We start from the raw sequence: 16,922 nt of genomic DNA, 5'->3' as shown, positions 1-16,922 counted from the left end.
TGGCTCTGGCTCAGGCGGGAGATCCTGGCTCCCAGGGACTCCAGGCTGCTCCGGGATGGAGACCTGTCCTGCCAGGGGGCTCTGCCCGGGTCCATGGCCACGGCCACGCTTCTCCCTGTGGGGAACGAGGGCTCGTCCTGCCCAGGATGAGCTCCTGCCGTGGGGACATCCCCAGCGGGCTCCTGCTGGCACAGCAGCGGCTCCACCATTCCCTCCCAAAAGCTGGCAGCAAAGTCCTCGGTGCAGATGGAGCTGGAGCTGCTCCAGTGCCCCAGGCGGGGCCGGGAGCCCGGGAGCTGAGCCCAGGAGTGCTCCTCTTCCCGTGGGACGGGGCTGCCACCCCGGGCACACCCGGCACGATGTCCTGCCAGCTCTGTGGGGGACAGCAGAGCCATGAGCCCACCCCAGTGAGAAGGAGCCATCCCATCCTGCTGGACCTGAACTACCTGGGAGGGGCTGGCAATGCCTTTTCTTATCAGGGAGCACCAAAGCACCAACACCCAACACTTCCCACTCTCTCCCTCAACGGCTTCCAATTGGAAGAAAAAGCCACAATAGCGTCCTTATTTTCATTTTAAACCAGGGTCATTTTTGACCCTGATGCTCCCAGGGTTGGCACCACCTGGCACAGGGCAGTGCCAGGGAGGGCTGGCAGCATCCAGGGTGGGGCAGGGATGCTGTCAGCTCTTCCCAGGAAGAAATTTTCCCAATATCCAATCTAAACCTTCCCAGCATAACTTGAGGCCATTCCCTCTCCATTCCCTGGGAGCAGAGCCCGAGCCCCCCGGCTGTCCCCTCCTGTCAGGAGTTGTGCAGAGCCACAAGATCCCCCCTGAGCCTCCTTTTCTCCAGGCTGAGCCCCTTTCCAGCTGCCTCAGCCTCTCCTGGGGCTCCAGCCCCTCCCCAGCTCCCTGAACCTCTGCTCCATCACCATTCCCAGCCAGGCATTGCTCTGCAGGAGAAGAGGCAGAGGGGCTGGGGGGCGAAGCAGAGCTGAGAAAGCCCCAGAGTGCCCCGTCCCCACTCACCGGCCATGCCAGGACACTGCTGGCAAGGATGGCACCGCCCCCGCTGCACCAGCGCTCAGCACAGCCACACCTGGGTGCTGCAGGAGCAGAACGGGGAATGGAACAGGGAATGGGGCACTGCCCGATGCCCTCACCGCGGGGACAAGGCAGGAGCACCCCAGGGCTGCTGCTGCATCTGAGCCCTGCAAAGGACCCCCCCTTCCCACACCTGGATTTCAGGTTTCATCAGCACGGTCCAAATCCAGGATTTGGGCTCCAGGGCTGCAGAGAGGAGGAGAGAAGCGCTGAGGGTCTCAAAGCCCTTGGGGGTGGGCCAGAAATCCCCAGGGGGGTTCTCCAGAGGGGCCAGGCAGGGCAGGAACCACCCTGGGCTCCCAAACCGCTGCACGCTGGTGGGGATGGGGCAAGTCCGTGCCGGAGCAAAGGTGTGCTGGGCCAGGTGTGCTGAGCCAGGTGTGCTGGGCCAGGTGTGCTGGGCCAGGTGTGCTGGGCCAGGGCTCACTGGAGGTGCTGAGACCGACACAGCCCAGCCCGGCCTGGCCCGGCCGCCTCCGGAGCTGCGGTGCCAGCGGGTGATGGGTGCCGGGGACTGTTCTTCCTTAAAACCGGGACACCGGCACTGGAGCTGCTCTCGGGAGCTGCAGGTGCCCAGGGACACCGCCGTGCCCGGCGCCCCGGAGCCCCCCGGGCGCACAGGGAGGGTCACAGTGCCGGGGTCCCCCCACCGCAGCCCCGACTCACCTGGGGCCAGCAGAGAGGAGGCAGGAGCGGGACAGGCAAGGCTGTGTGTCCCTGTCTCCTGGCAACATCCCGCAGGGACCGGTCTCAGCCTGCCCGGATTCCCCACCCGCCTCCGCAGCCCCTGTCCGGACCCTCCTCCAGCTCCCCCGGGCCAGCTCCTCCCCACCATCCCCAGGGAACCTCCGTACCTGGGTACCTTCCCCTGAGCCCCTTTGCTGTTCCTCCTCCTCTGGGCCACCACCTTCCCCCCTTGGCCGGGCTCCCCTGGGACATCTCTACCCCATGATCTCTCCCAGCCCATCTCCCTCTCGGGGCAAACCCTGTCCTGCTTCTCCTTCTCCTTCTCGCTGTTGCTCCCAGATAATCTCCTTCCATGCTTCCCTGGACCTCCTGCCTTGGACAACCTCCCCCAGAGCACCTCCCCTCCTGCCGCTCAAACCACCCTCCCTGCACCATCTCCTCCCCTTGGCAACTTCTCCCCCAGATCCTTCTCCTTCCCTGTACCACCACTTCCCTGGACCTCCCTGTCCTTCGGGCAACCTCCTCCTATGAGCAACATTCCCTGGATCTTCCCCTTCCTGTGCCACTTTCCAGGACACCTCCCCGTCCTCCACGACCCCTCTCACACCCAGAGCTCCTCCAGGACCTGCAGCCCTGGGAAGCCAGTGACCATCTCAACACCACGGCTTTTAAAACTCCCGAATACAAGTTTTATTTCCGTGTAGGAGAAGAGGGATCACTCACAATATATTATTGTTCAAAAAGAAAATACATTCAACAGCATTTACAGTGGAATGACATTAAAATCCTCGAGGAGGAACAGAAGGACCAGGAGATGGTGCTCTGGTTAAGTGCTGCTGATAAGATGATCTCTGGAAGATGGAGCAATTTTTTCCATTAGCCTAAAATCCGGGGGATTTCTGGGTTGGGGTGCTCCTCATGTTCCCCCAGGCTCCGTGGAGCTGTGCAGGGTCTGTGATGGGGGTACAGCAGAGGGGACCCCTCAGAACCAGCACGAAGGGAGCACATCCCGCTCCCTGCTCCGCTCCGCCCAGGAACAGCCCAACCCAGCCTGGGAACAGCCTGTGCTGGAGCTTCTCCCTGCTCCAAGCTCCCGGGTGACACTTGCATTGACACAGCAAAAAGGCAAATAAGGCATTCTGAAGAGCTCCATTCCAGCCGTTCTACACACCCGGCTCGGGCCTCCAGGGGGACAAATCCCCCGGGACACTTCGGTGCTGCCACAAGCCAGGGCAGTGGCACCAGGGATCAGTGGGAGCATCCTCCCTCTCCCAGGCAGGACACGGGCAGCTCTCACAGGCCAAATCCCAGGCTGCATCATTTAAGATCAGCTTTCCCGAGCCAGGGCAAAGCTCCAGGAAGGAGTGAACATTCCGGAGCAGCTGCTGCAACTCTCGGGACACTGGGAAGCAGCTTGGAGCATCCCACTGCCAGGAATCCCTAGTGCCGCTCCTCAAACCCCAAACCTATTGTTTCCAGATGGGAATGTCTCTGGAACACCTTTTCCATGCTACAGGATCCAGCTTTGGAGCAAATCATAGCTTCCCTGCCATGGGAATCATTCCATCACCACCACCCAAGCTCGGGGACGAGCCGAGGGGAATCGTACTCGTGCTGTAAAAACTCAGACAGACACTTCTGTCTTCATCATTTTTCATCTTTTGTGTACCATAGAAATTTAAGCAAAATAATTTTATATATATTTATATATATATATGTATAAATTAGAAGCAAATAAATAAGATTAAAGGGTGCACTGAGAGCAGTGGGGGCTGCCCCGCAGCACGGTGACGCCGTCAGGGCCATGGGGACTGTACACCGTGGGGATCACAGGGATGGAAGTGCTGGAAGCTGATCAGGAGGAGACTGATGGATGAGGAACCTGATTGCATAAGTGTCCCGTGTGCAAGCCTGGATATTCCAGTTACCATTGCCTCAAAGTTCGTTATTGCTAATTAACTTCACGTGGGTGTGATGGGCCGGCTCGGGGCGGCCCCGGAGGCAGGGTCAGTGTGATATGATGGAGAGCCAGAGGAGGAGACAGCAAAAATGGGATCCAGCAGTGCAGGTCTCCAGGTGTTCCTACTACTCCCTGGCCCAGCAGATCCCATCTTTGGGATGCTGCCACCTCCTGCTTCCCCTCGGTGCTCCCAGTCCTCACCTGTCACCAGCAGTGCTCGCTCCGCTCCTCCCAGCGCATCCAGGGCCAGGCAGGGTGATGGCACCCAGGAGGGGTGAGGGGCACGATGGGTTCCCTGCCCTGACAAACTGGAGCTGCTGCAGGGAGAGCCCAGGATGAGGGAGGGGAGGAACAGGAGTTGGGAGCGAGTGCTGGATGCAGGGACCCTCCAGCCTCAGCCTGTGGCCAGGCCTGTCTGGCTGAACGGGGTGGGAGACGCAGGACGAAGGCTCCATCCCAGCAGCATCACAGCATCTCTCCCCTCCTCTCCCCATGGCACCTCTTCTCTCCTCTGCCACCCAGCCTCAGGCACAGCTCAGCAGGGAGACACCGATGGAAAAGCTGGAATTGAGATCCAGCCCCCATGTGCAGGGATACAGAGCAGGGACACGGAGCCAGGAGCGTCACTGGGACAAAAGCTCTTCACTGCATTGGCCTGGCATTCCCAGCCTCGCTGAGGCCATTTCCCCCTTCAGATGTGGTCGCAGGAAAACCAAAGCAAACCTCACTCAATCCACTCCCACACAATGAAGACAGGCTCAAGCTTTGCCTGAACACATCAGACAGTGGGGAAGCACCTCCAACGCTCTTGAAAAAAAACAAAAACCAGGTCAAAAACCCCAAAGTCACCAGCTGAAATATCCTACTTGGTGTTACTGGGATGACTGGGCACTGTGGAACCACCAAGAGCCTCTGGGATCAAGTGCCACAGCTCCTGGGGACAGTTTTCCAAGCAGAGTTGTTCATGTCCGTCTTTGAATGAAACCTGAACCAGGAGCAGGATTTGTTTTTTAAAAAAATAATTCCATGAAGTCCACAGAGAAATGGGGTCCCAAAAGAAGAAAAAAAATGGCAAAGAGAAGAGCTCACACAAGCACGGCATTCCCACACCCCGGGCATCTTTGGAAGTTGACGTCTCGGCCACCGGAGCCAAGGCGCTGGAGGATATAGGCAGCAACTCCTGACAGCAATGAACATCCTAAACCCAACCCAGCTCCACGAGTCCTCACTCCTAAGCAGTCGCTGGAAAAGCCATCTTTAAAAAAAAAAAAAACCAAAAAAAGCTATTTATTAGTGCATAAAAAAATAGGTTTGGAATCCCTGTTTGGATCTCTGCATGTATTGACTCTGTCGGCCCGGCGGGACGCTGCCAGCGTGTCCTCGCTGTCCCTCGGGCTGTGCCTCTGTCCCAGGGGTGGCCCCGGAGCTCTGGGGGGCTCAGAAGATGTCGGGGCACACGCTCCAGTCCTGCTTGTCCTTGGCCTCCCAGTAGCCGCCCTTGTAGACGCAGATGAGCTCCCCGGTGACGGCGTCCACCTTGCGCTCGAACCACAGCGGGATGTACCCCTCGTAGTCCTTCCCTGGCCGGGCACAACGGGGGTCAGGGGGGCTTCTGCACCTGCGACCCCGCAACCCCACAGCTCCCAGAAAAGCAGCGACTGTCTGTTGGTGCTCCCAGAGCTCAGGGACTGATCTGAGCCCAGCCCTGTCGTGGTCACGAGGGCCAAGGAAGGACTGGTCTCCAGAGGGACAAAGTGAGGACTGGTCTCCAGAGGGACAAAGTGAGGACTGGTCTCCAGGGGGACAAAGTGACTGGTGGGACGCGATGGCCAGGGACACGATGACCAGGAAGGCAAAGCAGCCAACAGCCCTCCCTGCCAGAGCCCACGGCCCCAAAAACCCAACCAGCCCCCACAAGGGTCCCCCAGAGCCACCCTCCCCTTGCAGGGCGTGTCCTCCACAACCACGGGCAGCACGCGCAGCGCAGTCCCTGCATCCCGAACCAGCCCCAAGCGCCTCCTCACCTTCCTCCAGGGCCTCCACGGCCTCGGCCTCCCTGCGCCGGCGCACGGCTCTCTGCTTCTCCTCCAGCCTCTGCTTCTCCACGTTGGCCTCGTCCCAGCGGCCGCTCTCCATGAGCCGCTGGTCGGGGCGCAGCCGGCTGTCCGTGGGCGCCACGCGCTCCTCAGGCTCGTTCAGCGTCAGCGCCAGCTCCGAGAAGAAATACATGTTCTCGGCGTTCTCCCTGAACGCAGAGAGCCGGCTCAGCATGGGGGCTGGGGGACGCCTCGGGCACAGCCCCCCAGGCCTGCTCATCCACTCCTGCTGGGCTGGCACTGCTGGGGCACCTCCAGTGCTGGGGCAGCTCTGGGACCCTCCTGACAGAGAGACCTGGAGGGACTGGAGCGTGTCCAGGGAAGGGAACGGAGCTGGGAAGGGGCTGGAGCCCCAGGAGAGGCTGAGGCAGCTGGAAAGGGGCTCAGCCTGGAGAAAAGGAGGCTCAGGGGGGACATTCTGAACTGCAGACAGTGACCCCAGTCTGCCTACAGCCACAAGGATGGTTTTCCCAACAAATTCTTCTCCTAAAAGCCTCAGTCCCTCAATAAAACCTCCCCATGGATAAATCCAGCTTGGCTCTTTAGGAATTTGGGCACCATGGAATGCTTCCCATGGGATGTGTGTAGCTGGAAAAGGGACTGAGCTGCTGACAGGTGTGTGATGGCTCTGGCTGTGCACAACTCCTGACAGGAGGGGGCAGCCAGGGCGGGTCAGGCTCTGCTCCCAGGGAACAAGGGATGGGATGAGAGGAAATGGCCTCATGTTGCACCACAGCAATTTTAGACTGGATATTAAGGGAAATTCCTTCTTGGAAAGGGTGGTCAGGCATTGGAACAGGCTGCCCAGGGCAGTGGTGGAGTCCCCATCCCAACAGAAAATCCCCAAAGCAGAGACTGTCTGTCGGTGCTCCCAGGGCTCAGGGACTGATTTGAGCCCAGGCCTTGGTCACGAGGGAGGACTGGTCTCCAGGGGGACAAAGTGACTGGTGGCACACGATGGCCAAGGCCACAATGACCAGCAAGGCAAAGTGGCCAACAGCCCTCCCTGCCAGAGCCCACCGCCCCAAAAACCCAACCAGCCCCCACTCCCATCCACAAGAGTCCTCAAAGCCACCCTCCCCTTCCAGGGACCCACTCAGCCCCACAAGTCCCACAGGTCCTCAGGCCTGGGCACGTGAGCCTCCCATTCCACAAGGCTCTGGGAAATCCCATCCCCACCCCAATCCTGCTGTGCCATCCTACCCCCGGGGACTCACGGGAGCGGGTACTTCCTCCACAGGACCTTTGGGGACAGTGTCTGGTAGACAGTTTTCTGCTTGCCCTCGGTGCTGGTGCTGCCGTGGCTGCTGTGGAGGATCTTGGAGCACTCCATCTTCTCATCCCACGTGCCAGACATGACATAGTGGGCTTTGCCGTCGGCGTCGCTCACCACCCCTGTCACCTGGCAGGGGGACACGGCTCTGGTGGCGTGTGGGAATTCCCAGAGGGACACCACAGCCTCCAGATGCCCAGCTGGATGTGGTGCTGTGTCTCCTGGGACATCTCTGACCTCACAGGTGGGTGTCCAACCCACCAAAGCCCTCCCAGGTCTCAGTGCTGCAGCTCCAGCACATCAGAGCCAAACCACAGGACATGGAGGTGCCACCCAGCCCTCCCCGGTGACCCACATTAGAGGTGCCTGGCCAGCCTCTCAGCCCCATGCTGGGGCTCATCCCAGTGGTACTGGGAGCCTGGAAGAGCCAGGTGTGACCCCTGAAGGAGCAGAGTCCCTGCTGGATACTCACCTTGCGGGGAACATCCCTGGAGAAGTAGCTGTAGGGGGTAAATTTCAGCTGGCATTTATCTTTGGACTTATGGTTAACAATCTCTATTTCACCAGACTGGATAAAAGACACAGAACCACAGCAGGGAGAGACAGAGGAGGTGTTAGTTGTAGTGCAGGTACCAATCCCCACTGGGCACAGCAGCACCAGTGGCTGCCCCCCACACCAGCCACCCCCAGCACCTGTTGGCCTCGGGGAGAGCCAGGGAAGGCTCCAGGAAGCCTTTTCCATCCCTGCAGGGAAGCACAGCTTCCCATCGTGGCAGGAGCAGGTGCCCCAGGAAGGCAATGCTCCTCCAGCCCCCCAGAGCCAGGCAGAAGTGTGCCCTCACCCACCTGGTCGATCCAGAGCTTGCCCACGATGATGTTGTGCACCGTGGAGGTGACTTTCCTCCAGACGTAGTGATTCCCACTGGAGTGGAACTCCAGGTGGATGGCGCCTGTGGAGAGAGGAATGATGTGAGCTCAGCAGCGTTCCCCAGAGCCCACCACCACCCCAGCACTGTATTCATCCTCAGGGACATCCCTCTCCCTGCATCTCCCACAACCAGGTCTGGCTCTGGATTCACCCCTCCCTCAGTCTGCTCCAGGAAGGGAGGGAAAACTCCTGCCAGGCCCTCTGCCAAAAGTACTCACTCTAAAAGCAGGTCAGAAATGTGCTGCCTGGTTGATTCAGGCACGGGCACCACTCTGGGAATGCTGCCCAGCCCAGGGACAGGCAAAAGGAAAATAAAATACTGGAAGGAGACAGCTTATTGCACTTGACTGGCAGGGAGAGGGTTAAAACAGGCACAAGTTAACTTTAAATATCATGGAAGGAGAAATCAATTCCAGGGCAAGCAGGGTATTTCCAAAGCAAAGGAGCCTTTGCAGCTGGCATCGTTTCCACTTCCAGGGCAGACATGTTATTGTTGGATCATTGGATCAGGAGCACAAACCCGGGCTCCTTAATTGCCTGGGGTAGAACTCACTGAGCCCCAGGTGAGCCCAGAGGATTCTCTGAGCCCCAGGTGAGCCCAGGGGATTCCCAGAGCCCCAGGTGAACCCAGGGAATTGCTAAAGGCTTTCTTTAACTGCTGGGTTTTGCATGAGCAGTGCAAGGCCAGTCAATCCCGGGGAATTCCAGAATCCATCACCTACCCAGTGGCATGATGGAGAGGTATTTGCCCCTGAACTTGCTGGCGATGGTGATCTCCTGCCACAGCGTCCACCCTCGCCTGGAGTACACGTGGTGGGCGGCTGCCGGGGGGTGGTGGCTCACCTGGGGACAGGACACACAGCCCGTGAGCACACGGCCACTGGAGAGCCAGGCTGAGTGCTCAGAGATGGGACAGCCCCACACCAGCTCGGCACTAAGGATGCTCCAGGCCCTGAGCACCACATCAGCTTTGGCACTAAGGGTGCTCCTGGACACCACAATCTCCTCCTGGGCATCGGGGGGACCCCCATGCGGTGCCCTGGCAGCAAAGGGAGACACAGCAGGATCCTGCCAGGATTTGCTCAGGCTCATTTCAAAGCATGATCCATGAGATCTTCACTTGAGCAACCATCGCTGTGAGATGCTGCTGTTCCCTGACCCCAGGACATGGCCCTGCTTTCCTGGGATCCTGCCTGAGGAACATGGATGTGCTGGCACCCCAGTAATCCCAGTGGAACAGCACCTGGGAAATCCCAGAGGACACAGGCCCACGAGTTGTCCAGAAGACACAGCAAGACTTTGGCTTTTCCCCCACGCTGGGGAAGTGGACACAGCACCCTAAATCCTGAGAGTGACTGGTGCTCACATCGCCCTGCCCTGGAAAAAAAGCTGCCCAAAACCAAGGTAGGAGCAGGAACATCCCAGGCAGAGGGAGCTGTCCTCAGCAGGCTCTCAGCTGGTGGCACAGCCTGGCACAGGCACCCACGGATCCCCGGAGCTCCGGGACAATTTCCCTGCTGTAATTACAGCTGAGCGCCCCAAGCTTGGGATTACACACACGGGCAGGGCCAAGGCCTCACCATTAAATCCCAGTCACCAGCAGCAGGAAATCCTATTTGGATAACTGGATTTCAGGCACTGGATTATCACTGCTTGGCTGGGCACGTTGGTGGGCTGGGCAGCACAGGCAGCACCAGGGAAAATTCAGAGCAGTGGGAAAGGAGGTTGGAATTGGTCAGGAATATCAAATCTGGGTGCAAATAGAGGAAAACTGGGACCAACCGGAGAAAGCAATTCCAGGCAGGTTATTTATTTGGGAAGGAACAGGGATGGAGGAAGAAGTGTGGTGAAAGAATGAGAACAGGGATGACAAAGTTTGGGAATGATGCAGTCAGGGGTGTCCAGCAGTACTGGACAGGCAGGATTGGGAGAGATGTGGTCAGAGGTACCCAGGGAGACAGGTAGCCCTGGGCTTGGCACCACAGCTGGGATGAGGCTGAGAAATCTACCAGGACTTCCAACTGTAGCCCAGGAAGGTGAGGGTGGCAGCTGGCTAAGGGATGGATCCTGGCCAGGAATGATCCACTTCCAGGCTAAACCAGGTGACAGGCCAGGAACTGCTGGCAGGCAAGGGGAGGTGGAGGTGGGACACTGCTGAGGTGGGAGAACCGGAGCTCTGTGACAGCTCTGTGACACAGTGCTGGGCTGGCTGAGGCCTGAAGCCACCTCTGACCCTGGCAGGCAGGGCACGCAGAGGGCTGCACCAGGGCTCAGGTTGTGGCTGGCAGTGTCCCACCTCGCTGCAGCCACGGGCACTGGGATGGCTCCCAGGCTGGGATGGACCATGTGGGGACATCCAGAGCTGGGTGACACCGGGCCCACAGCGCTGGGGGTGTGGAGGGACAGCAGAGCCAGGAATTCTGGGGATTATCTACTGCAGGACCTTCCTTGGGTCACACTTCCAGGAGACCCCACAGAGCCTGTTCAGCATGGCCAGGTGGGATGGGATGGGATGGGATGGGATGGGATGGGATGGGATGGGATGGGATGGGATTTGACAGGAGGTGCCATCCTGCCTCAAGCCAGCACTCCACAGGTGTCTGACAAGTTTGGGCACCCACTTCCAGGGAAGGCTTTGTCCACCCCTGGGTGTCCTGCAAGGAGCTGGTGGCAGAGCCTGGCACCACTGCAGCAACTGCTCCAAACCTGAGGAAAAAAGGCCAAGCCACTCCAGCCGAACCTGTGACCCATCCCTACCTTGTCACCCAGCCCAGAGCACTGAGTGCCACATCCAGTCCTTCCTTGGACACCCCCAGGGGTGGGGACTCCACCAACCATCTTGTCCCCATCCCATCTCTGGGAGAAGAGCGCACAGAAGGCTCAGGGAGCTGCAGGCTGCCCCTCAGCAGGATGGCAGCACCAGGACGAGCTCAGGGAGCCCCAGCCCTCACCTGCTCGCAGAGGGATCGGAACCCCAGCTCCTCCAGGCGGTCCAGCTCAAAGGTCTCCCCCAGGAGGGGGTTGAATGGCTTTGCAGTGCGGTGGACAGTGGTGGAGTAGGAGGACACGGAGAAGGCGGCCACAAAGCACATCTGCTCCGTGGAGCTCTCACACTTCACTGCCTTGTCCAGCAGCTCGTGGTACTCCAGGTCCTCCGTGAGCCGCTGCAGCATGGACAGGGGCTCGTTGAAGTTTACCTGCAGGGGAACAAGGTGGGTTTAAGAAAGCAGGAGAGACCCCCAAGAGGCACCACCAAGCCCAAAAGAAAGGGAATATGTGTTCTGCTCCCTGATCTGTGCCAGGCAGTGCCAAGGTTAGAGGTGTGGGGGAGCCAGCAGCCCTGTGGGATAATCAGGGATCAGCCCAGGTGATCATCCTGACCCCAAAATGAGCCTCAACAAGATCAGCCCTGTCCCAGCAACAGGACAGGGATGTGCTGCTCCCCAGCCTGCCCTCATCACCTCCATCCCTGTGTGCCAGGTGACCTAGTGTGACAAGCACATTTCTCTCTGTGCACCTCTATGAAAAATCCTGAAAGAGAGAGAAATGTGCTTGCCACATCCTAGCTGCCCAGAAGACCTGGAAAAGACCCATTTTGGGGTCTCCCTGCTCCTGGGACCCCAGCCCCATGACAACACCCCTATTTTTCAATCTGGAAATACTGAAATTAAAAAATAATTGAAAGCAAGACAGGGCTGTGAAAGGTCTTCTGCCTTCTTAGCTTCAGTTCAAAACAAAGAAATATATTTTAAGAGGAGCAGATGGCTGAAGAACCACTTTCTGTACGCCAAGTTAAATATTTCATAGTAGAAAAAACAAACTCCAGATTCCAGGATTTAGCTTTTTTTAGATTTTCCACTCAGGGATTTAGCCTGCAAGTGGCAGGGATCTTAACAGCATCAGAGAAAGAGGGAGCTGGGGAGAAAGAGTAGCATCAAATCCACATAAAGAGCAAATCACTTGGGATAATTCTCGGGAGGGATGCAGAGAACAAAGCCAGCAGCTGCATCCTCAGCACTGCTCATGCAACAGGGAGCAAAACCCTTTCATGGGGGAAGAAGATGAATCCACCCAAATTCCAAATTCCTGCAACTGTTTTCCTCCTTTTCAGTGCTGCAGGTTTGTTCATTCAGAGGGAGAACCAAGGAGGTATTTGCACAAGAGGTTTGTCAGTCCATCACATCCCCGGGAAGGGGATGGATCTCAGAAGACCTCAGAGAACCTCAAAAATGCTCTTAATTCATCAGGAATCTCCCCAAAGAATGTCCACATGCAGCTGAGCTTGTGGGGTGTTTCCTGGTGCATCTCTGGCAGGATCTTTCTTCTCATTTCATAGTGACTGTGGGATCGTTCAAGATTTCACAGAATCCCAGAGCAGTCTGGGATGGAAGGGACCTTCAAGCCCATCCAGTGCCACCCCTGCCATGGGCAGGGACACCTTCCACTGTCCCAGGCTGCTCCAAGCCCTGTCCAACCTGGCCTGGGGCACTGCCAGGAATCCAGGGGCAGCCACAGCTGCTCTGGGCACCCTGTGCCAGGGCCTCAGATCCTCATGGAGAACAATTTTTTCTTATATTTTATCTAAACCTCCTCTCTTCCACACTGCCCTCAGGTTTGGACTCAAGCAGCTCCCAGGATGATTTGATTGACTGGAGAAGTATAAATTTCTCTCTCCAGGCACCAGCAGCTGCTGAGATTTCACATCCTGATCTTACTCCTGTGCCCATCACGCCCTGCTCTGCTGCAGAACTGGATGGTGCTGGGCTGTCCATCCCAGCTGGAAATAGCACAAGGAAGTGACCGCTCATCACTCTCAGCCAGAGCTCTGAGGTCCCACTCATGCTCTGTTTGAAGAACACAACCAATTCAGCATCCCAGCCTCTGGAGTGTAGTCCCTGTTCTTTACCCAACAGAGGATGGACCATGAATATGGCTCTGTGCAGCCCATGTGGGGGCTGTTCCACACAGACCCCCCAGCAAACCCTTTCTGGCCATCACAGGCAGCCTTTGCCCCCAGGACTGAACCAGCAGCACCCAAAACCTGCCCCCAGCACCTCCTTCACCAAAAAGCTGCTCTCTGAAAGGAAAAAGGGCTGTTGGAACCTAGCCCTGGCATGGTTGGTGCAGTTAGGGCTGAGCCCTGAGTGTCCTGTCCTGATCACACTGGGGAAAACATCACCAGCAACAGGGTCCCTTCTTCTTGAATCCTCAGGGATTCACAGTGTCCTGCTTCCCTCCATGCCTCTGCAACGACTGGATATGCAGAGGATGCTCGGGCAATGGCCCTCTGCTCCAGCTTGCCCAGGAGCAAGGATGTGCTGGAACAAGTCCAGAGGAGGCCACAGAGATGCTCCAAGGGCTGGAGCCAGGCTGGGAGAGCTGGGGGTGCTCACCTGGAGAGGAGAAGGCTCCAGGGACACCTCAGAGACCCTTGCATAAAGGGGCTCCAGAAGAGCTGGAGAGGGACTGGGGACAAGGAATGGAGGGACAGGACACAGGGAATGGCTTCCCAGTGCCAGAGGGCAGGGATGGATGGGATATTGCTGAGGAACTCCTGGCTGTGAGGGTGGACAGGCCCTAGCACAGGATGCCCAGAGCAGCTGTGGCTGCCCCTGGATCCCTGGCAATACCCAAGACCAGCTTGGACATTGGGGCTTGGAGCAGCCTGGGATAGTGGAAGGTGTCCCTGCCAGTGGGGGTGGGACTGGATGAGCTTTGAGGTCCCTTCCCACCCAAACCATTCCACAATTCCATGATAAGCATGCAGCAGTTGCCAGCACAAAATCCAGTCCCTGGTGACAATCTCCTGTCCCTGCTTGGGGCTGCTGTGCCACCACAGCACTGGCAGGACCATCCCAAGCTGTAATCCAAACCCTCTGCACAGTCAAGAGCTGCCCAAATTCACCCCCTGTGCCAGCCCTGGTGCCAGGGACACTTGGACTCACGGGCATGGGGATCTTGGAGAGCTCTTTGCCAATGCAGTTCTTCATGATGCTCCAGAGGTTAAGGCTGTAGTTGGGTTTGTCAGGAATGCGAGTCCTCCTCCTCTTCCTTGGCAGGAGATCTTTGCCCGTGGACTCATTGTAGCTGCTTTGATTTGAGCTCTCAAAGACCTGTGGAAGCAATAGAAGGAACTCAGGTTTAAGCTGGACCCAAACCAGACCCAGCATCTCCCAGGAACAGTAAGCACAGCTCAGGAGATCCTGAGGAGCATTGCTGGAAGCCTGTTCTCCAGGGAAATATGGGTACAATTGTCCAAACACCTTCCTGCTTCCCTCAGGAGAATGTTTAGGATGCTGATGCCTGCTGACATCTGTGACTCACAGAGGAACCACCACAGAGCATCAGGACCCAGATGGAGGGTCCCTTCACAACTATCTCCTCTCCCCTGGTTTCACCCCACCAGGACCACCCTTCCCACCCTGCCCAAAGAACTCACACTGTCCTCCAGGTTCCAGTCCTCGGGGTGGCCCTCGCTGGCCCCGCTCAGGTTGCTGCCCGAACGCCTGCGGGAAGGAACAGGTGAGCACAGGTCAGGGCAGAGCAGGGAGGGAACACCCAGGGCTGGTGCAGCACTGCCCAGAGCATCTCCCTGCACCACCCCAGGGGACTGCCGGGGAGGAAAAGGGGTGACAGAGGCTGTGCACAGGTGTTAGGAGGGGATTCTAAGGACAGGATGCTCAGGAAGGCATTCTCAGCTGCAGCCCCGAGGGCACAGAGGTTCTGCTTTTGTCACCAAGCCCAGTGATGTGACCATGGGTCAGAGCACAGCTTCCTCCAGCCCAGATGTCCATGGAGCAGTAAGAGCAGGTGATAGCAGACAGAGGGCAGGATTTAATGGGCTATTGGGAACAAATTCTTCCCTGTGAGGGTGGGGAGGCCCTGGCACAGGGTGCCCACAGAAGCTACAACTGCCTCGTCCCTGGCTGTGTCCAAGGCCAGGCTGGATGGGGCTTGGAGCAACCTGGAATAGTGGAAGGTGCCCATGCCCATGACAGGGGGTGGAATGAGAGGAGCTTTAAGGCCCCTTCCAGCCCTACCCATCCCATGATTCCATGGTTCTCTCAAGGCAAGGTGCTCCCTGCCTCTGCTCAATACTCTGAGGGATTTCCCTCCAAGTCCCTGCTTCCATCAGCTGAGGGGCAGAGGACTCAGCTCTCCCACAACACTGGCTGACACCTGCCCTTCCTCATCTGCTTCACTACAACTGGGGACCATCCTCAGCCTTGCTCCAGGAATGCAGGAGCAGCCAGACGCAGGATGGACCTCTGGACAGAGGCTGGGGAAGTTTTGGAGGACATGCCCACAGAGTGACCCCGTGGGAGGGGCTGCTGCTGGAAAAGTGGCTCTTCCCAGCCCTTCCCGCATTCCCAGGCAGGCAGGGGGTGGTACCTGTGGTGCTTGGGGTCTGCAGTTACAGTGATAAAAGCTGGTGCGTCCTCCATGGCATCAAAGTACTCCGTCTCCTCATCTTCATCACTGGCCTCTCCTTTGGCAGACTGCACACTCCCTGCTGGCACAGAGGCTTTGAGACATCCTGTGCTGCAGGATCTGTCCCCAGAGCCCCCACTGTGTCCCCTCCTTGCCGGCTCCCTTCACAGCCTGAGACCCCCTGGGCATCCCACTCCACACCCCGAGGAGGCTGTACCGATTTCCAGCTCCTAAAAGCAAGGATGCGCCCTGCTCCCCAACCCAGGCACACACAGCGACCCCCGAAAATGTCCCCAGGCTGCCTGAGGGTGATACGGGCATGCCCAACCCCCATCTGATGTGGCTCGGCTCCAGCACCGCCCTGTCCGCCGGGAAATCCGGTTTGGATTGAAGCAGGGAAAAAACTGTCACGTGTTCCAGGTGATGCTGGAGAGGTTTCCCAGCCCCGCATTTCCAAACATTGCCCCGTTGAGCCGGGAGGGATCCATGGCTGCGGCGCCCAGAGCCCGCGGAGTCCCGGTGCGGCTTCCCTGTTCCCGCCCCATCCCGGACAATCCCATTCCCTGTCTCACTCCCACTCTCCAGAGGAGCAGGGTCACCACCTCAGGGATTTGTGCCTGTCCCTGCAGCGATTTCCCCCTGCCCTCCCCAGCTGCACCTCAGAATTGTTTGGCTGGTCTGGCCCTCCGAGAACACCAAGCCCCTCTGTTCCCCGAGCGCTGTGCAGGCCACCGCCAAGCCACGTCCCCAGGTGTCACATCCATACCGCTGTTAAATCCCTCCAGGAATGGGGACACGGCTGAACAACCCTTTCCATGAAGAAATATTCCCCAGTATCCAAACTGAACCTCCCTTGAGGCCACAGGGGAACGAGGGCAGTGCCTGGCACCAACATCACCCCCCACCTCCAGCAGCCACTGCTCTCCCTCGGGTCTGTATTTCCTTTAAAAGTAAGACCCGGCACTATTAGCAGTTTTTGTGGCTGTAACTAACGCTTCCCTGGGGGAAGGACATTTGGCAGGAATCTGCAAAGCTGATGGATCTTATTGCAAACGAGCCCTGGCTGTTCCACTGCCACCCCACGCAGCCAACTCAGCAGTGCCAGGGGACCCTGAGCCTTTTCCCAGTGCCATGGCTGCACTCTAGCACCCACAGATGTGCCCACCAGTAAGGATTAAAGCTCCCAAAACAGCCTGGAATAGCATGAGTGAGCTGGGGACAGCCCTCTCTGGTATCTGAATCATGGGGACATCCAAGTCCCTGAGCAAGGACAATTAGGAATAATTATGGCACAATGGGAACCATTTAAAAAAATACCATGGGGATACAGGGCATTGCCTTGGGCATCCTTCCCAGTGCTGGCAGCTCGCTGGGAGCAGCCAGGCAGAATGCCCTGATCCATCCCAGAGGTGTCTGAACAGCCCTGTCCCATCCGGGGATTCCC

General features: G+C 58.1%; 1 protein-coding gene across 9 annotated transcripts in view; it reads right to left on the bottom strand.

The window, feature by feature from the left end:
* Positions 1-2,456: 2,456 nt before the first annotated feature.
* Positions 2,457-16,922, bottom strand: part of OSBP2 (oxysterol binding protein 2) — a 93,488-nt gene continuing 79,022 nt past the window's right edge. For 7 of the 9 annotated variants that reach the window (XM_053993554.1, XM_053993546.1, XM_053993549.1 and 4 more), the window contains 10 exons: positions 15,440-15,560; positions 14,487-14,553; positions 13,993-14,160; positions 10,999-11,244; positions 8,770-8,890; positions 7,966-8,069; positions 7,592-7,687; positions 7,064-7,248; positions 5,775-5,995; positions 2,457-5,330 (listed from right to left, as the gene is read on the bottom strand). In XM_053993554.1, coding sequence (XP_053849529.1) covers positions 5,188-5,330; positions 5,775-5,995; positions 7,064-7,248; positions 7,592-7,687; positions 7,966-8,069; positions 8,770-8,890; positions 10,999-11,244; positions 13,993-14,160; positions 14,487-14,553; positions 15,440-15,560 — 1,472 coding nt within the window. In that variant the 3' untranslated portion in view covers positions 2,457-5,187. The remainder of the gene's footprint in view (positions 5,331-5,774; positions 5,996-7,063; positions 7,249-7,591; positions 7,688-7,965; positions 8,070-8,769; positions 8,891-10,998; positions 11,245-13,992; positions 14,161-14,486; positions 14,554-15,439; positions 15,561-16,922) is intronic. The other 2 variants (XM_053993548.1, XM_053993550.1) reach the window with 1 other exon arrangement.

This window comes from Vidua macroura, chromosome 18 (genome assembly GCF_024509145.1).
Source record: "Vidua macroura isolate BioBank_ID:100142 chromosome 18, ASM2450914v1, whole genome shotgun sequence".
NCBI lineage: Eukaryota > Metazoa > Chordata > Aves > Passeriformes > Viduidae > Vidua > Vidua macroura.
This window is presented reverse-complemented; position numbering and strand designations above follow the sequence as displayed.